This window comes from Anabrus simplex, chromosome 7 (genome assembly GCF_040414725.1).
Source record: "Anabrus simplex isolate iqAnaSimp1 chromosome 7, ASM4041472v1, whole genome shotgun sequence".
NCBI classification, from domain to species: Eukaryota; Metazoa; Arthropoda; class Insecta; order Orthoptera; family Tettigoniidae; genus Anabrus; species Anabrus simplex.
The window spans coordinates 281,685,486-281,706,927 of NC_090271.1; the positions used below are offsets into that span (position 1 = coordinate 281,685,486).

The 21,442-nt window shown below is 39.1% G+C and overlaps 1 protein-coding gene across 1 annotated transcript; it reads left to right on the forward strand.

Annotated features, from left to right (window-relative positions):
- Positions 1 to 1,198: 1,198 nt before the first annotated feature.
- Positions 1,199 to 20,822, forward strand: LOC136877559 (uncharacterized). The gene is made up of 6 exons (XM_067151699.2): positions 1,199 to 1,323; positions 5,803 to 5,887; positions 8,643 to 8,695; positions 15,845 to 16,001; positions 18,600 to 18,667; positions 20,724 to 20,822. Exons 1-6 carry the CDS (start codon positions 1,282 to 1,284, stop codon positions 20,763 to 20,765), a joined length of 447 nt encoding a protein of 148 aa, XP_067007800.2. The 5' UTR covers positions 1,199 to 1,281; the 3' UTR covers positions 20,766 to 20,822.
- Positions 20,823 to 21,442: the final 620 nt, after the last annotated feature.

Genomic DNA, 21,442 nt, shown 5'->3' on the forward strand with positions numbered 1-21,442 from the left:
CTAACCGCACTGCCAACTCGCCCGGTAGATTATGTGTTGTTTTCTGACAGACAGTCATCTGTGGAGAAGGTCAGGTGAGATAACTAATTTTTATCCAGCTATACCCTCTAGCTGTTGAAAATGTGCGGCCGCAGGATTCAGTAATGTTGAAGAGGGAAATTTCCTCCCTCTCCTATCCGTCAAAGGGCCATGCCATTCAGTTTGTCTGCTGTAGAATCCAAAATAATTCTGTTGGTCTCTCATTCATGACGAAAGTTTTAAACTGACTTAAGTCTTCTACTATTTGCCAGTCTGATGGTAGATATGAACTAAGTACATCTTAACATTCTGGAGGTTTAGCTTACAGTTTGGTGTCTGTGTGAATATTTCCTTATAAGTATTGCTCTGTTAACACTAGGAGGATTTCATATTTTCCCATTCAAAAACTCGAGATAGAATGAGCTCAGTAACAGACCACGTCTCGGATATTATTTTTACCTCTATGCACACATTATTACTAAGTTCCATAAGAAACAGAAGGGAAAAAGTTGCGGTGTTCTCATGTAAGTGCTTTTTCGCGATATTTTCTAGACATTTGAAGAGTCTTGTGAAATAATTTCAAGCCTCTTTTCAATACTAATTCTTGAGACGTATTTTATAACAATAAAAAGAGACCTAAATATCAAATCACATGATAAGTCAATAATATAATAGTTTTATCAGTGAGATAGATAACTTCTTCGTATATGCACTAATGTAACCCTTATGTATGAAATGCTTCTTTTTTGATGATCAAGGATATGGCTACAATTAACTTAGAATGGTCTCTGCCAATCCCAGCGTGCTCGTTTAGGCAGAAAGGATGTGGGCTCTATTTGTCGTCAAGATTTCGAACATTAGAGACACGAGATTTTCACTTCTGGAGAAACACTTAACCTTCAGAATGACTCAGCCTACAGCAGAAACGAGTCATTTCAAGGGGATGAAAATAGCCGAACCACTCTATGCTACATAGTGCCGATGGTACAAGAAGTAGAGACCTTTATTTTCTCTCCTTCAAGGGCTTTTATGGCCTGTAAAGGGGTGACCTCGCTTTTCATTTGGTTGGAGTAAACAGCGTTTTCCATGTGACAACAAGTAAAACACAAGGTCAAAGTATTAGTAATGTGGACATAAGACACATACATATGCAACTGGTATGTTACCGCACCTGTTTTGTGGTTACCCAGATGTTCTGATGAAGGTCGTCTCTAGATATTTAAATGGACTGAGATCTGCATGTACTGTAGTTAATACTCCACCATGGTGCGCTCCATAGCTCTCATTGCCCTATTTGCTGCAACGGTAAGTCAACGATTCTGGCGTTTTCTACTGTCTGATTTCCAATAAGGTCGTTCATAATTTTGCTTTACGTTGCGCCGTCATAGATAGGTCTTAAGGGATAGGAGTGGAAGGGAATCGACCGTGCCCTTGATTAAGGTAAAAGCCCCGTCGGATACCTATTGATAAATTGGGAAACCACGGAAAACCATGTTCAGGGGTGCCGACTGTGGGGTTCGAACCCACTCTTTCCAGAATGAAAGCTGACAGCTACGTGACCCAAACCCCGCTGTTACTCGCTCTGCCCAATAAGGTCTCAAAGAAAAATTTAAGTGTAGTATATCTTCAATATTTAGACGACAGATGAAAAAAAAGTGAGGTGCAAGAACTTGCAGGTAATGAAAGGAAACACTGTGAAGTAAGAATTGAAATGGCGTATGGCTTTCAGTGCCGCGAGTGTCCGAGGACATGTTCGGCTCGCCAGATGCAGGTCTTTCGATTTGAAACCCGTAGGTGACCTGCGTGTGTCGTGATGAGGACGAAACATACACCCAGTCCCCGTGCCAACGAAGTTAAGCAATTATGGTTAATATTCCCGACCCTTCCGGGTGACCAAAGGCCAGCACGCTAAACATTTAGCCATAGAGCCGAACATTGTGAAGTACATTGGCCATTATACACACTGATTCTTATTTGAATCTATTCAGATTACCAATGTGTTCACACTGAAGACGTTAAATAGTTGATTTCGTATCACTGACAATAAAAAGAATGATGCATCTCTGAAGATTCGGTTTTAGAATACCAATTGCATTTTTGTTCTGCAGTATACGAACCCAAGGACAAGTCACGTGAAGTATATTGTTATTACTCGTAATATATATTATTACGGGGAAGAGAATGCCGAACGATGGCAGAAGTCAGGAGGCCATGATTTGAGGACGAAGGATAATACCCAATATGAAAATTGAGGTTTATTATTATTATTATTTTTGTAATAAAGGGATGTATTAGCCATGCCGCATATGGTGGTAACTAGTGCATAAGTGCCTCAGGTCATTAGTCTAGCTGGTAGGAAGTTCAACAGGGAGAGCCACATTCCAATGTGCCCAGCTGAGTTTGGTAGGAAAGGGTGAATGTGCCAGCGTCTCGCGCTGCAATTCTTCTGTACTGTCCATTGTGTCGGTGTGCTATCACTCATGTATTTTATAATTTCTGAACCACTTAATTAAAGAAATGAAATTTATAGAAGCTAAATATTGTTATGTAATTATATAAAATACATTGGATTTAGTATACTTGCACTTCAAATGCCGTAGCAAATCATTAATTCCTAGTCTCCTTTGGTAGAGAAGGATGCAAGTACCATTGTGGTCGGGAACTTTATTATTGGTGTTTACTCGAAAACATGTTTCTGGCACTTTCACCATTTTCCTCAATTATTGATAACGAATGGATAGCAGAAATATGTTCTTGAAGACTCTTGTGTGCCGTGTGAAACTTGGGTAGTAACTACTGCAGAACGAAAGAGCACGGGGCTTATGAACGTGGTGCTATAGAAAAATGCTGAAGGTGAATATCGGATCGTAAATTTAGAGAGCAAAGGAATTAAGGTCTCAGATGAGAAAAGAAAAAAGAATTCAACATTAACTGCAAGAGAGAACAACTGGATCAAGTCTGTTTTTACAACTACCCGGGCAAAGTAACTTCTGAAGATGCTAATAGCAGAGGTCAGAGAAAATCAATCTTATCTATTACCAGCTGAGTCAGAGTTTAGTCAGCAAGAAAGAAGTGCCGCAGGAGACCAAGCTTCATATCTATAAAACTGTGTTTCTCCTCACTTTATTGCATGAGTCAGAAACTTGGAAAGAAGCATGACAGAAGAGAAACAAGCTAAGAAAATAAATACCGGTGTCGAGTTGTCAATATGGCTATGGCAGGTATAAAAAGGAAGAAAGTTGTAAGAGGAGCACTCGGAGTGTCATCTGCAGTGGATGATATTGACATGAAGTCGCTCAAATGGTTTGGTCGCCTGGTCCGCATGGACGCTGAGAGGAAATCTAAGCGAGTGTTTAAGGCTAGAAGTGAGAGAACTACGAGAAAAGGGAGATCCACGGATAAATTGGGATGAGATGGTCACTGAAATTGCGAAATACCGAGGAGAAGACCGAAATGAAGTAAGGCAAATACACGGGACAGAACAGAGTATCGAAGATGGTTGGAAGGCCCAACCCCGAGGGGGAGACGGGAGGGGTGAAGAAGAAGAAGAAGAAGAAGAAGAAGAAGAAGAAGAAATATAGAGACAATGAATCGAGTTAGTTAGGGGAGAACATTTGGCGAAGCTTCACCAGGAATAGAGTTACATTTGTAGGATATATGCTGAATAAATTTGTTTGTTGAACTAGTTCGTCAGGCACATGTAAGTGATACGAACTGTAGTGGTGGACCTAGTCATGTGTATGACAAGCAGATTAGAGTAGCTGTAGTATGGGGTAATTACGTAAAAATAAAAAAGGGTAGCAAAAAGCGATAAAATGAGATTAAAGAATGGCCGTTGGGTTCAATGGAAGGCCTGGGCAATGCGGAGTAGCGTAGAGGTATGAAAATTGTTTCAAGGCGACACTCCGGAGACAAAGAGGTATTTTTACCGAATGCATGAATTTTCACGAAATTTTGTGGCAATGTCAAATACATAAAAGTAGAGATATCACGAACATTTCTTTCATATACATTTAATAGTTTTTCCAAATTTTTGGAAATATTTAATTCCATTTCTTCATGCAATTTAATTAACATGTTAATGAAAATTCGTAATAAGGTTGATAATACTACTTTTAAAAGCACTACGTATCGATTTTTCTGTACATGATTTATATAAGGAGATGTATCGTACTAAAGTTGGTGTAATTTTTACGTTCGAAAATTCTGGACTTGAAATCCCTTCTACAGAACTTAAAAAATTCTGCAACCAAAAATTACAAGCACAGGTTTCTGAATATAGCTGTGGTACATATACCATACAAATTTTGTTACATTTGGCAGAATATTAACGGAGAAAATTGGATTTAAATATAAAATTACAATTGGCAAACAAAGCATTATTACAGTGATAAATTGTTTGAATTCAGCGGAATAACTTCGTGACAAGATGAAATAAACTCAATCCTTTTAATTTTAGTCATAAAAAATTACTAAAATGACAAAAATTTCGATATTTTTCTCAGGAGTCTCTCTTTAAACATTTTCTAATATGTGATAAACGCGATTGCGCATAATCCAGGGGTAGAAAAACTTTAATTACTTTTTCATTGCCTCTTGCGATGTTTTGAAATATTGCGTTTTCCAATTTGGCAAATGTGGAGGCTTCACATGAAATGAACTTACAGTTCGCAAGGAAAAGGTATAAGGCTGACTCGCTCACTGATATTGATTCTTCAAACCAAATGAGCTACAAACTTCAATTCTGGTAGGACTGTAAATGTTATTGTTGGTATTAGATGAAATATATAAATATGTAGAATTGTAAATATATGGTCTGTACGTTTGCCAACATCTGGATAGCCACATTTTAAAACAAAACGTGGCGAGTTGGCCGTGCACGTAGAGGCGCGCGGCTGTGAGCTTGCATCCGGGAGATAGTAGGTTCGAATCCCACTATCGGCAGCCCTGAAGATGGTTTTCCGTGGTTTCCCATTTTCACACCAGGCAAATGCTGGGGCTGTACCTTAATTAAGACCACGGCCGCTTCCTTCCAACTCCTAGGCCTCTCCTATCCCATCGTCGCCATAAGACCTATCTGTGTCGGTGCGACGTAAAGCCCCTAGCAAAAAAACAAAAAAAACACGTGTGTCTACTAACGGGCAGACACAATACCATGCAGGTAGCTACAAGTTGATACGTTCAAATCGGCCCCCGAATGACACAGTTTTATATCCGCTTACAAAGAAAACTTTCTAGGTGTTTTTGGGCGGATCCCCCAAGGAGAAAAAAGAGTTATACATTCCTTAACAGTATGTCAGCCCCTCTGAAATATCCCCACAAACCAATACTATGAGCAACACTTTTACACTATTCATAGCAGAGACTCGCTGCGGAAGGAAGGATGTTACTATCATTGACTACACTTCTGTCACTTTCATATCGTTAAAGTAAATGATGATATTGAGACATAACTGTTAGAGAATAGGGGAGGAAAGTCGCGTGCGCAACTGTATGTTTGAATTCGGGAGATTGGGGATTTGATCCCCACTGTCGGCAGCCCTGAAGACAGTTTTCCCGGTTTCCCATTTTCATACCAGGCAAATGTCGGGGCTCTACCTGAATTAAGGCCACGTTCACTTTCTTCTCACTTCTAGGCCTTTCCTCTCTCATCGTCGCCATAAGACCTATCTGTGTCGTTGGTACGTAAAGCAATACCAAAGGATACAATCCTCTGTAAACAATATTCCTCGCCAGAACTGGATTTGATCTTTATCATTAATGATAATCTCCTATCATTTTCAGGTGTACGCAGGTTACACTCCTATTTATCAGGAACTAACTCAGCCTGCGACAGAAGAGTGCCAGGTTCACGTCGGCGCAAATAAAGGTAATAAGCAACCTCTCCTATTTACCACATATTATGGACACTTGGTCATTAAATATCTGTAACTTAATTTGATGTCTCCTCTTCACCCCTATGATCATTGTTAGGTTATTGTATTGTATGAAAGTTGTATACATGTGCAATATACATTTTCAGAGATAGTTCAAAATGACACAGCTGATACATAGGCTGACTGCTGTCAAAGGATTTTAGAGGTTCTAATAGGTCTGTTGTTCCCAACCGCTGAACAACTCATTATAACTCTCATAGTTGCAGTGATCTCATCTTACTTTGCTACTGCTATAATATTTCTAAGTAAAATGAGGATCCTTAAGCATGCAACAATGGGAGAAGATTTAAGTCAGATAATACAATACAATACAATAAAATACAATACAATGCAGTGGATTTATTTTGTCTGGCAAGATTAAGGCCATTAGGCCCTCTCTTCCATCTAACCAGAAAATACAGTATCTACATGTGCAAATTAAAATAAATAGACTTAGGCCTACAATTGAAACATCTTGCAACTACTAAACAATGCAATATTATGATGAAAAGCAAAACATTAAAAATAGGAAAAATAGGAAAATGATGATGATGATGATGATGAAGATGATTATTTACACAATTATGACATGATTACCTAATTTCAATTAACCTTAATAGTAACAGTGAGATTATAAAAGCCTATAGTTTGAGGAAGGCTAAATCTACAAAATTTCCATAACATACAAATAACAATATAGGACTTCATCTATTACTTACTAGGTACCGGTGACAAAGTTGCCTAAAACTAGCAGGTGAGGCTCCTCTAACAGAGACGGGTAGCGTATTCCACTGTCGTGCCGAAGAAATAACAAATGAGTTTGTGAATCGTATGGTGCGGTGAGGTGGAATGATGATGATGATGATGATGATGATGTTTGTTGTTTAAAGGGCCTAACAGCTAGGCCATCAGCCCCACTTAAGTCATAACACAAGGTGCATTTTGAATGTTCAAGTTTCACACTCATTTTAAACGATGAGCTTAAATGAATTGGTGTGACTGATTTACTAGCGTGGATGGAAATTACTCATAATAAAACATAAATTAACACACTATTATTCTACAAAGCATCTGTTTCAGAATTCGAATAGCTTTCTGAAGCCAATCCTTGGAATATGAGTCAAAATATACAATTTACGCTATCAAATGAGTGTATTACAGGTAGCCCCTTATTCTCGTATTTTCTGCTTGTAAGTGTCCTGCTTGCACTGTGAGGAATTGGATGTCTAATAACTTATTTTCACGGGAGTACTTCTGCGTGATGGTTGGTTACGTCAGAGTACGAAGAGATAACAACCGGCTCGCCGCTAGCAGCATGTTTTTCAGCGCTACCCTTATAACGCGCCATCTTGCATTAGTAAGCCTCATTTTCGAACACATAGTATTAGGTTGGTACAGTAGCCCATCAGTTGATTTCAACATATCGACAATGGCTGGTGCGTTCAGCAAAGATAAATACACAGGCTTATGAAGAATCCGACCGGATTACACCCAAAGCTCTCAGAAGGTGTGCGCAAGAGTTTCCAAGTAGCCACCTACCTTCTACACACGCATTTCACCGAACATAATTACAATTAAGAGCTAATGGATCGCTGAACACACACACTGCATACAAGCAACATTTTGATAGAGTAGAACGTCTGTACGTGTATATACATTAATATACCGGGCGAGTTGGCCGTGCGGTTAGGGGCGCGCAGCTGTGAGCTTGCATCCGGGAGATAGTGGGTTCGAACCCGAGAGGTCGACGTAATTAGGAACTAATATTTAGAGGCCTCATGAATAAAAGAAAAATAATAATAAGAAGAGTTCGAATCCCAATGTAGGCAGCCCTGAAGATGGCTTTCCGTGCTAACCCATTTTCACAAATGCTGGGGCTGTACATTAATTAAGGCCACGGCCGCTTCCTTCTAACTCCTAGCCTTTTCCTATCCCCTCGTCTCCATAAGACCTATCTGTGTCGGTGCGACGTTAAACAACTAGCCAAAAAAACATGAATGAGTTCTTATAATTCATTTTCTGTATCTTCGGTATATTTACAAATTCACCCTGAAGATTACTCCTATAATTAAAAATACTTGACGATAATAGAATGACTCCCCTAATCCCTCACGATACGGTGGGTCAAGAAGGGCATTTCAGTGTACGACTGGGCCAAGGCTCATGTGAAATTCAGACCATTCCTGCGACCACACCGGTAGCGGGGAAGGAAATACATAATCAGAAAACTTCCTAACCGAACAAATTAGTGCATTCAGTCATCCAATTAATATGACTAAAAACTATCTGATCCCTTTTTTGTTGCTACTTGCTTTACGTCGCACCGACACAGATAGGTCTTATGGTGACGATGCGGTAGGAAATGCCTAGGAATGGGAAGGAAGCGGCCGTGGCCTTCACTATGGTACAGCCCCAGCATTTGACTGATGTGAAAATGGGAAACCACGGAAAACCATCTTCAGGGCTGCTGAGAGTGGGGTTCGAACCCAGCATCTCCCGGATGCAAGCTCACAGTCGCGCGCCCCTAACCGCACGGCCAACTCACTCGGTCCTACTTTTACAGCGCAAATTAAAATTTACAGTTCTTAACCCATTGTGATATAGTAACGTACAGCACGTAACAGTACAACAGCAGTTACCAAACTTATAGGCATATCGCAAAAATGTAAATCTGTTTCTCATTGCAAATAATATTCTTGTCTTTCACAGAGGATGCTGAGAAGATCTACATGTACCAAATATTGTCCACACAGACGCAAGCGGTAAGCATTTTGTTTTCAACTTTAAAAATTAAGACTGCTAAACTAATCACAAATCTCAATTATAAAACAAAATGAAATGTCTTTAGCTTTAAGTTCGATCTTATTGAGAGTAATGCAGTTGTGAACGGGAGATAAGTTATGAAACACATCAATCATTAACAATCCAATAAAATGGAAGTTTAACCACGACTCTTGAGATAAAATTTCTCCGATTTCTAGGCTGATCTCACAGTTTGGATGTAAGCGAAGTGAAGATATGATATAACGCGTGTAGAAATTGGGAGAAATTCAATTTAGCTCAGATGCGAAGAATCATATTTCTTCATTCTCATTAATTTGAAAAGAGTGGATTCAGTGGATTTGGTAGTGGAGTCATGTGGGGTGAATGGAGGAGAATAGGTTACCTCGGAGATTAATGGACTCTGTTATGGAGGGTAAGAGAAGTAGAGGAACGACTATAGTTAGACTCATTTTCAAAATAGTAAGTAGTAGTCTGGCCCATACTGACGACGTGGGCTTAATGGGAGATTCTGCTGAAAGCCTGTAGTCTAGTACCTTGGTACTGCAATGAGTATGCTATGAAAACTAGCCTTTACAATACTAAATTAATGTCAGTAGGTAATAAATCTTAGAGAACGGAATGTCAGACTGGGGGATACAAATCTGGAACAGGTAGATAAATTCAAGTATTTAGGATATGCATTCTCCAGGATGGTAGTATAGTGAGATTGAATCAAGGTGCAGTAAAAGTAATGCAGTGTGCTCGCAGTTGCGATCCATAGTATTCTGTAGTCAGCTCCCGGACGAAACAATCGGTCTGTTTTAAGACCAACTTTGCTTTATGGGAGTGAAGGCTGGGTGGATTCAGGAGATCTTACTTATAAGCTAGAAGTAATAGACCTGGTTCAAACAGGTGATAACAATGACAGGAAGGAGGGTACACGGAATGAGGAGATAAAGGTTAAGTTAGGAATTAACTCGATGGATGAAGCTGTAAGTGGAGTCATGTGAGGCGGATGGAGCAGAATAGGTTACTTCCGAGATTAATGGACTCTGTTATGGAGGATAAGAGAAGTAGCTATTTGTTTTACGTCACACCGACACAGATAGGTCTTATGGCGACGAAGGGATAGGAAATGCCTGGGAGTGAGAATGAAGCGGCCGTGGCCTTAATTAAGGTACAGCCCCAGCATTTGCCTGGTGTGAAAGTGGGAAACTACGGAAAACTATTTTCAGGGCTGTCGACAGTGGGGTTCGAACCTCATATCTCCCGGATGCAAGGTCACAGCCACGCGCCCCTAACTGCACGGCCAACTCGCCCGGTGGTAAGAGAAGTAGAGGGACGGCTATAGTTAGACTCATTTTCTAACGATTTAAAGATAAGGAGTATAGAACTTAATGAGACCACATAATTATTTACAAATAGAGGATTGTGGCGGAGTTTAGTAATTTCGCAGAGGCTTGCAGACTGAACACTGAAAGGAACAACGTTCTACAATGAAGATATGTGTATGTTATTAATCTAGCTGTTGGATGATAAGTTTATTATGGGTCGAATTTCTGGTGGGTTTTTTTTTTTGACACTAAGATGCATGAATTGTCCTAATAACACAATTCTATTAAAAAACACCTTCGAATTGGTGACATGTGGATTTTAAAATCGGCTGTTAACAAATATATATATAGACTATATAATGGAAAGTGTGATTAATACAAGCATTTAGTAATCATTTCTATACGAGCATAATTAAGAAATTTGGCCTACCTACAAGATTGTTGTCCTTGCAAATAGCCTGTGTCAAGTATGTCTGCACGATACCAACTTCAGCTGGAATACTTGGCCTCTCAGATCAGGTCAATAACCCCCGTGTTTGGTCAGAAAGGTACATGCAGGCCACTTCTATTGAAGGTGTGCCTTAAAAGTTGGAGCTCAAGAGGACAAAGAGGGGAAAATACAATTCATTTATAGGAAAAGGAGTTAGGGATTAGAATAATTTGCAAAGGGAGGTGTTCAATATATTAAAATCCTTTGCAATTATTTATGAAAAGACCAGGTAAATACCAGATAGGGAATTTGCAAATTGGATGACTGCCCTAAATGCAGATCAATTATGATTGATTGATTGATTGATTGATTGATTGATTGATTGATTGATTGATTGATTGATTGATTGATTGATTGATTGATTGATTGATTGATTGATTGATTTATTTATTTATTGAACTGTACCATTTGAAGGAATGCGAGGACACGAATTTACTTTTACACTGTTTTCAGACACAACTAGCAGTTTCCCGCTGGCTCCGCCCGCAATGTACAACGTATGATGTTGTTCGTTACTATCCTCACGGATGTATTTGCAAAGTTTCGAGTTAATGAAATAAAGCACATGATCTGCTGCGGTAACAGAATGTAATATTATGTCAACAAAACAATTGAAAATACATCACACAAAGAAATTGAATTAAACGTTCCTTGGAATAACACTTCGCGCCGAACTGTTAAGTCCTTCAAAGATTTTTGTCATGGGGGCAAATGTACTCATAACTTTTCTCACAATCTACCACTTGCAGTAGTTATTACATCAAAAGAAAGCGCTTGATCCACTGAGTGTTCTTAGACCAAAACGAACTGTGTACCTCGATTAGGACGAATGATATGATTGCTTCAATGAGAAAAAATGTTGAAGAAATGAGACGTCAAATTGAATGTGCACTCATAACTTTCCACAGAATCAACCAATTTGAATAGTTAAGAGCGGAAATGAAAGAGCTTGATCCACTTAGTGTTTATAGGCCAGATCAAACTCCGTACCTCAATTAGGACCAAAGATATGATTGTTTAAAAGAGACAAAGAATTGAAAAATCAAATAATTTGAGGAAGGCGGAAGTTAAGTGATTTATAGTACCTGGTGACAAATTTGTGAATGAATACCTTTAAGTTAAAAAATGAAGGAAATCGACCGGATAGAATGGCCGGACTGACTGTCTTTGTTTTTCATTTTTTCAATATACGGATGAGCCTGTGGACGGCAAGTATTCGCCACCAGACGGGATTCCTAATTTAATGTCCTTAATAGAATAGCATAGAATCCTTCAGAAGCATGGAATACCAGCATGTTTATTTGTAGTATTTGTATTATCAGTTAATTATGTGTGAAGATAATTTATGTATATTTCTTCATTGTGACGTTGATTGACCATCTACAAACTAATTTGTAGATATGTGTTATTGTTAAGTATTTCATTTTTATGTTTTAGTATTAGATTATTTTGTTTCGAGTTAATTAAACTTTGGCCTTCTGGCAGCTGGGATTATCTGGGAAGGAGCTAATCCGTTCAGATAATAATAATAATAATAATAATAATAATAATATGTGATAAATGTATGTATTTACGCATCGAACCATTGATATGATGTACACGATTCCAACTGCCACAGGGTATGCCACCAATCAGCTTAAGGAGCCAAAAATCTGTGGATTCACACCAATCTCGATCGTATTCCACATTTTATTCTTCACAGTACTGTACATACATACGCATGATGTAAAGTGATTTGATAGAATCTGAGGATGTTCTTATAGGACGAAACATGCCATTCTTTGTTAAATATCGTGTATTTTTTACAGTTTGTTATAGTGTTATATTCTTATAATTAGTGTTTATGGCGGACTGAAAAGCTTTAAAGTTATATTAACAAAGTCAACACTGGAAAATATGGCTTCCTTCTTAGAAAAAAACCCAGCATATTTGCCAATACATAACAGAGTATATTACATGAATCGTTTCTGAAAGTATCTCGTAACATTTATTCGTTAAAAAGTATTTTCCTAATGAGAGAGTTTTGCATACCTCCACTCACAAATTCTCACTACGTTTATATAGATCGTGTTTCTCGTCACATTCGTTCGGCTTGCTTTCCATATTTTCTTGTTATTATTATATGCATATGCTGTTATTTGTTTAATACTTTAAGAAGAGTCTAATACTGAAAAGAATTCCAGTTCTCTATACACATTTCTGATATATATTAATTATGGACGGTTGTCAGGGTCCTTAGAATTAAAATCACCACGTGGAAAGCTAGCGTATTTCATTATCCAGTAAATTGATTAAACTACTGTTTACAATTATTTACGAACTTCCCTCGGGTTTGAATTTTCCACACTACACAGTTTTTACTCACGGACGGAATCGAACACACATCCCTGTGGTACGTAGAACTCCTGCTCAACAACACAGCCTACCACTGCACATCCTCGATCATAGAACATTTCCCTACACATCCCGCCGCACTTTCCGCAATGAAGACTGTCTTACTCACTGCAGTGCTCGTTGACGCGACTACCTCGTGACTCACTCGCAACTGACGAAAGGGTGACTCACTTAAGACTATAGGTCATTCTATGGCTAAATGGTTAACTTGCTGGTCTTTGGCTACGGAGTCTCTGGTTCGATTCCCGGCGGGGTCGGGAATTTTAACCGTAATTGGTTAATTTCGCTGACACGGGGGCTGGGTGTATGTGTCGTCTTCATCATCATTTCATCCTCATCACGACGTGCACGTCGCCTACGGGTGTCGAATCAAAAGACCTGCATCTCGCGAGCCGAACTTGTCCTCGGACACTCCCGGCACTAAACGCCATACGCCATTTCATTTTTTTCCATGTTAAGAAAACAGTTTTGCCATATCGAATGGCTCTGATCAACAGAATCAAGAGAAAACTGTGGCATAATGTATACTGTATATTGGTGAAACTCAGTACTGAAGTTGAAAATAAAAGAATGAAAGAAAGCTGCAAATTACTTTTTTTTTAAATCTAGTGTCAGGGGTTGTAGGGTGGGGGAGGGCGGGGGCTTATTTAGATATTTACAGCAACAAGGGTAAACTACTGCACATAAAAAAAAACTCAGTATTGAAGTTCAAGGCAAACTGGGAAATAATAGACTACGGATAATTTTATAGGCTCGAGGTGGGGGGAAGCAGTTAATTACATTTAATAAATTTGTCCAGGCAACTTCGGGTACTAGTGTGCCGTCATATCTCCCCATGGAAAGAATGATAACAATTAAATGCGCTCGTGACAAACTGGTAGAAATGTTGCAAAAGGAAAATGCACTTAAGAAACAAAAGCTAAACGTCTAGATAACAAAACCAAACACAGATGAAGAGCACAGCGTATTCCTGTATCACAACAAGTCATGCCGTGATGTATCGCTGCACATCACAGCGTCAAAATCGTCAGTAACAACTGCTGTACAGTACAAGACTATTAGAACACACACATAAATAAATAGATGACTTTTCTTCAACAGTGAAAAGCTACCGGCGATTCACAGCATAACGGATTACGAGTTACATGTACCAGAGGAACACAGAACAAACATGAAGGAAGGCAACAAAGCAATGGCTGTTCCAGCTATTGTGCTTCCTCCCTGTGAATGTATTTATTAACTAGGGTATGTTAAGTAGTTATTTTAATAACTCAAGGGCAAAAACATGCATCATCTAATAATACAATACAAGGAATACAATAACAAGTATATTTAAATATTCCTTAATCACGAGGAATTGATGGTGTCTAAGAGGGAGTGTGTTCGCTCCTTGTAGGTTCATATAAGTAATACTGTATTCTTAACGTGGAATGAGCTATAGATATGTGCGTGACTCAACACCAGGATCGCGAAAGTGGATTTCTTCGACTCCAGAAGAGGAGTCAGTTCGCATGCCAAGAGTCGACTCCGAGCGCTCAAACAAAACAAAGTGAATGCAACTGTGTAGGTGTAATTCCGAACACATGAATAATTTTCTGTGGTTCCCTCTTTTGTTAGTATTATTTATTAGTAACTTTATACCTACAACATATTCTAGAATCAGTGAAGTCCATCACTTACAAATATGTTTTCCATGAAGTTATTGTCAAGTACCGGTAGTCAATTTTTTCCTTAATTTTCATTTGAAAATATTTTTAAACTTAACCAATGAATACTAATTCATAATAATTATCAATAATTCTAGTATATCGTTTTCTTCTCTATGAAATATACATACATGCAAAATTTCATCTTAATATCTTAAAAACTTTCAGATTTATCAGGGAAACAGTTCTGAAAAACACAAGTTACGCGAAAAGAGCAACACACTTACTGATGAAGGGCTTGCTGAGGTGATAGGGCTTCACGTTTTTTGTCATAACGTCGAAAGTATTAGAGATACTAACAAAAATTGCACTATAATAAGGAAATTAAAATGTTTCCAGTCATTCGACCGGGAGAAGAATGGAATCAGTGAAGCCCCATCTAGCAGCAAGGATAGGAATTTTGCCGGCTGCCGAAGCCCGTCGCACTCCTCTGGGGCAATGATTAATGAAAGACAGATGAAATGAAATGTTCTTGGAGAGTATTGCTGGAATGAAATATGACAGGGAAAACTAGAGTACCCGGAGAAAACCAGTCCCACCTCCGCTTTGTCCAGCACAAATCTCACATGAAGTGACCGGGATTTGAATCACGGAACCCAGCGGTGAGAGGCCGGTGCGCTGCCGCCTGAGCCACGGAGGTACTTGTTATAACGAGGAAATGGAAATGGAAAATAAATTGAAATGTCGCATTTTTTGTGATGAGGCTTGTTGTAAAGGGACCTAACATCTGAAGTCATCGGCCCCAAAGGTCCTCCTTTAATATATCGACAATACATACACGTAATATTGACAGACAGAGCTGAAGGGAAGAGTATTGCAGGTGTCATTGCACGGTGTTGCCACATTCCTGCATTCCTTTCTCCATCCCTTCGCTTCCGACTCACTTGTTCGCTTATTCAGACCGCTGTGTGGCAAGCAGGCACATCTCTATTGCAACCTCGGTGGGTCCACCCACGTTTCCATGGCAGCCGAAATCCCCTATTCCCTTTTCCCACACCCAGAGAGGCAATAAAAGAACCTCCCTCTAAAAAATGTCAGAACTCATCTTTCAATATTACGACTATAGTAGGCTTAAATTTGGTGACATTTTATCACTAATGTCTCCGCTCTATATTAAGTTGCTACCTAGTGTAACGCTTCACATTTAAACTAAGTTTGCTTGTTGAATATTTTCACAATCACACGCAAAGTCAACATTAATCAAAAACATTTTCCCCCTTCTAGTGTCTGCAATACTGTGTTTACGCCAAGCTCGGTGTTATGAACGGCACGTCATTCGCTTCTTATGACTACATAATGGCTGTCTACAGAAAAGTGCACGAGAAGGATAGTGAGTACCTTCGCATAGGAGAGGAAACTGTGCAAGGATGCTTAGATGAAGGTAAGTTTTGATGACATAATGTTATACCATTTACTATTGTTAAAGAAATCATAAAGAATTCCTGTGTAATCTGTCATGTAGTACAATTTTTAATTCTCTAGTTTTATTCTGTGCCTGTCACGGTCGTGTCGCTCACTTGGTCTGGTGCCCAACCAAGCATCATATTCCTCATATTTCTTCTCTACTGTGAAAGGTTCTAGTTTTCTGCGAATTTCAGCCAGTAATGTCGAAACGATTGTTCTAATAATATACTTAAGCATAAGTTACCAACGTTTAATAAAAGTCTAGAAATATAAACATCAAGAATATTCAGTCCTTTTACGCATTTTCAGTCGTGAAATTACCAGCGTTTCGCCTCATTCTGACAATGGGCTCATCAGTTTGATTGCCGCACCCTTCCATAACCCCTGAATTATTCAAATTTTAGAAGAGAAAGTTGCTTGTAATAAGGTGTGAAATGTGTGTCATAGCGTAAAGAAAATGTAAATCTGATGCGGAAATTCATGTTCCTTTGTATCTTTCTAATTTGTTCATTAGTTTCATCAATGAATACAGCATCACAGTAATAGACTATAAGGAAGAAATAATGCTATGTGAAGGAGATACAACGTTTCGGGTTGCAGTACATCTTTTCTACCTACAATTCCCAACGAAATACCTGTTTGTTCAAGCGGCTTCTCCTCATCTGAAGTAGCATTGCCAGAATCCTGCATTACGTCCGTTGATACGTCTTCTACCTCTGCTGTCACAAAGTTACGGTATTTTTCTGTCGACTGCTCTGCTTCATTTCCATCATTACAACAGAATATCTCCAAAAGAGTTTCATAATCTTCACCCAGCCAGTCCACATTGCAGCAATGAATGGGTGTTTATACCATTATAAGTCACTAAGATGTATTGACTGACAGCCATAACTGATAGGCGCGAGGGATACTAGTGTAGCCTAACCGACTATGAAGCGAAATAATATGGGTACAGTTCTGGTGGTATCTGCCACACATAGAAGGGTGATCAGAAGGAAGATACTGAGAATTTTACTTCTCCACCTCTGTTGACCTCGAAGTGGCAACGAAAACAAAATTGCTGAGTTACAGCTGTAGTTCCCGGGCCTAACGGAAGTTTAAAGGACCGCGCCTCTATTGTACTAATCACAGTATCAGCTCAAACAGCAACGGAATTGGCAATACTGATGTACTGCAAGTGTCGTGCCAGCGGGATGTAGCCATCTTTCGTCCCTGGACACTTGCGCTCATTCGATTCGTACAGCTGGTATATATTTTCCCTCTATTTCTACATATCGTCACTGTGTCACAGCTGATCCTTCAGGCACAATTTAGGAAACATTGCTGGTTACAGGAGTACCTTGCCATGACGCGTGTATTTCATAGATATATGCCGTATGCATGCAAGCGTTGTATTATTGAAACACACTAGGGTATTCTCCTATATTATGACACAAGAGGACTCAGGATCTTTACGAGGTATCGCTGTGCCTCAAGGATCTTCCAAATTACTATCAGAGATGACCTGAAATCACACCCTGTGAGTACATACACTACGATTCAGGGAGTAATGAAGGTTTTCCACAACGTTGGCAGAATGTCCCCTCTCCACTCAACACCACCACACTTGCACATGATCGTCATCCGAGGCAATGAAGAACCATGATTCATGGCTGAAAATTTTGCGACACCACTCGTCATCTGTCAGTACCTCCAAAGACAGCCGTCTTTCTTTGGTGTTTTTGATAGGCTGCGCATGAAGCTATATTTCAACTATTTCGTTGGCACTACATGGTATAAAATAACACAGTTGTGTCACTGGGGCATATTCAAGCCTTGTAGGCACAGCTTCAAAGAGATCAATAATGATGTCCCTACCAAACTCCTTCAATTGTTGGTAATACTGTCTAATACGTCTTCAAGACATACTCTGTGTGCGGTGTCCTTCCTTCACTCTGTTGAGTGAGTGTTCAGAATGACTGATAAAGTTATCGCTATCGTCAAGGTATAGTAGCGTAGTCAGGATCGACCGTGAGGGGGTGGGGTAATTGCAAAATTATGATAGAACGTATGAAGGTTCTTGTGCGTGTGTGGTGCGCGCATTCATGAGGGCACTATCACAAGTGAAATATGTTGATTCAGAGTGCAGTTTACATTTTACATTAAAATTCAGAACAAGAAAAATATGATCAAGGTCAAAATTTTTACACCGAATAATACGCTCATATTACAATCTAAAATACAACTTTTGAGGCTTCCTAGAAAGTGTATTTGAGAGACCTCTTAGTTTTACAATTTTGTCTCTGTGAATGTTCCACGGAGCCAACCCATTGTATCGGCTTTCACTTATTTATGGTCAGTTTCTATTCATATTTTTGTAAAAATTCCATGGTGGGGGGGGGGGGTAATTTCTAACTCCCCAGTAACCGACTTCCTTGGCTACGCCCCTGTCAGGGTAGCTCAAGTAATTCTCAGGAAATGTAAGGAGAAATACGTATCTAGGGGTGATTTTAAAATATCTTTCAGTTCAAGGCAATAAATTACTGTACTCTGTATTACTGCAATGAGTAATTGAATTTGATTCATTATGTTCTAGTGAACTCCTTGGTTACCACTGATACCTGTCGCTTGGCCAAATACATGCAAGAGTGCTTGAATGTTAAGGTAAGTACTTACAAATTTTAAAGTATGTTTCAGCAAACGGAATATATAACAAAACAAACAGTACTGAAATACAAAACATGCTCTGGAGTACTAAATGCCAACAAAAATATGCCATTGCAACGACAATGGATGCAGTAAGACAGAGCAACTGCCCACATCCGTGGGTTCACTTGCTCTTCTGCATCAACACTTTGAAGCTGGCTTACTTTCGCATAACCTTCCTGCTCAGTGGCTTGCCTGCAAATGGGACATGCTGAGAGAATTGCGTTTTTGGTTAGATGATCCACCAAAGAATGTTCTCAACGAGCAAGAGAAGTTACAGTAATTTTATATCCTAGTGGCAACCTGTTTGACAATCAATAAGTCAGTTATGAAATATAGGTGGAACGTGAGGGTGCCTATTTTAAACACTTTCTGTACTGACACAGCCAGATGCGTTTTGCCATTGTCACGTTGCATTTTATAATGACGTATCTTGATGTTCAGAGCATAGATTTTAATTTTAGTATTACTAGTTTTCTCGCACACTGGACCAGTATACAATATGAAGACCATATTTAATAATTTTTCTCTAAAAGGAACTATTCAACTTTATTTGTTCGTATAGAAACAAATTGGAAATATAGTCATACCTAAATATATTTCACAGTTAGTGATTTCTTACAGACATGAATGCAGACTTTAAAATCGATCAGCGTCTCTATTTTACCTTCTAGAGCACAGACATTCAAGGGAAACTAACTTCCTTCCCTGTCTATTATTTTGGAAGGTTAGAAAGAGGGTTTCTGAACTGTTGATGCGCGGTAGAGATTCATAGACCTTTAAATTAATTTGTATTTAACTTACTTATTCTGTATCTACCTTTATTTGTGTTATAAAAGTGAAATACATAGATTGCTATGTATAGTATTTACTAAATTATTTCTAAGGACAACAGTTTGTATTCGTAAATATCACAGTTCATCCAGAAACGATTCCTGAGATTCACGAACTCCTCTTAGACAGTGTTAGTTGTGACCAAATTCCAATGCCATTTTCTTCTTCACTTGTTATTTTAGAATTAAGGGCTTTGAGAAGTATGTCTCCTTTAAGTGCATGTTGTGATACTTTCTGTCGGAGCTGCATTTTTTTATTGGCTGATTGATGGTTTATACATACGGATCTAAAAGAAGTAACCTAGTAATACGAATTAGTCACTATCAAATGCTGGAGAATGCGCTCGGTGCAAATGATCTTGGCATATAAATACCACTGTGCGTTGGGGGGGGGGGGCTGTATTTATACTCACCGCGATCAACTATAATAAAAAAACAAAAGAACAATATAGACTGAAAACATATATTTTATAATTAACTATATAATCTTTACGTAATCTTAGAGAAAGTGTATTGTTTTTTCTATAAATTGACGCATAACATATAACGTATTTGAGCTTCACTCCTGATGTTGTTCTTTAGGCCCGTCCTGGAACGTCTTCCGTGCAGAAATCCTCACTGCCAGGTTTCTTCTTCTTCAGCATAATATTAGTTCACTAGCTGGGGTTTCACCCACTGGGGATTCCCCCAATCCTCATGGTGCAAAAATCCAGAAGGGCCATGGCCTACCAATGGGCCATTGTTCATCCCGAAGGCTTACAGACTACGATGTTCTGTATGGTATTAGATGGGGTCCATAATGCAAATTTTCTTCTTCCATAACAGCCTGTCTTATACCATCACCACAAATCCGCGTAGGTTCATGTTGTCTTGTATCCTGCCCATTCATCTTTTTCTGGACGCCCTATACCCCACTTTCCAGCCGGTAGCATTTTCCAGCATCCTCCTTCCTACATATTTCTGTTCCCTTCTTTTCACGTGCCCGTACCGTCTGAGTCCTGCTTCCCTGAGTTTTTCAGTTCCTGGGCTACGTGAAGTTAATAAATTTAGCCATAAAATATGTACTATTTCTTCTAAAACCCCAAAACTTATCAAGATGCACCCTCTGTACTTGACTGGTTTTTATATATCACTCAGCTCATTTTAAACTTGCTCTGACTCGAAGATATTTTTCTTTTCAGTCTATGGAGAAGGTGACCCATCTTGGACCCCCTGCTTCATGAAGAAGGAATCTGCCATATGCGCGTTAAATAAAGCTGAATAAACATTATTTAACAATACGGATTGTTTTATTGCTACATTAAGGATAATTGTACCCTGATTAAATCCTCCGGGCTTTTATTCCAATTTCCTGTGGTCGGCACTTCTTGCGAACTTGGTTCTGTTATACTGCTGATGCCGACACTGGGTGGAGGGGGGCAATCAACATTGCCTGCTTCTGTGGTGGTTGGTAGTGCGCTGTTCTTCATGTATATGAGGAGATGTGTATTGGATACAGCACAAACACTCAGTCCTCGATCCAGAGGAGTTAACGAGACACAGTTAAAAACCATGAACCGTGGTCCGTCTGAACCGAAGACTAGTATGCTAACTATTTAGTCAAGGATCTGTACCCAATCATGTGTGTTATTATACGAAAGTATAAATACTATGAAATTAATCCAGGGTTAGGATTTTAGGTGTACACCTTTTCTCTTAGGGTAAATTAAAGCTCTTCGTAAAGATGCCATAGTGTGAAAATTTCTCTCTAGTTGAGAAAAGAGGCATTTTTCTAGCACCCATATTCCTACCCTTTTTTCTCATAGGTACCCATAATCCCCTTTATTGCCATTTTTTCTCATACTGTAGATTTCCAATGATCTTCTAGAGTGCATTTTATCATTTATATAGAGATAAGACT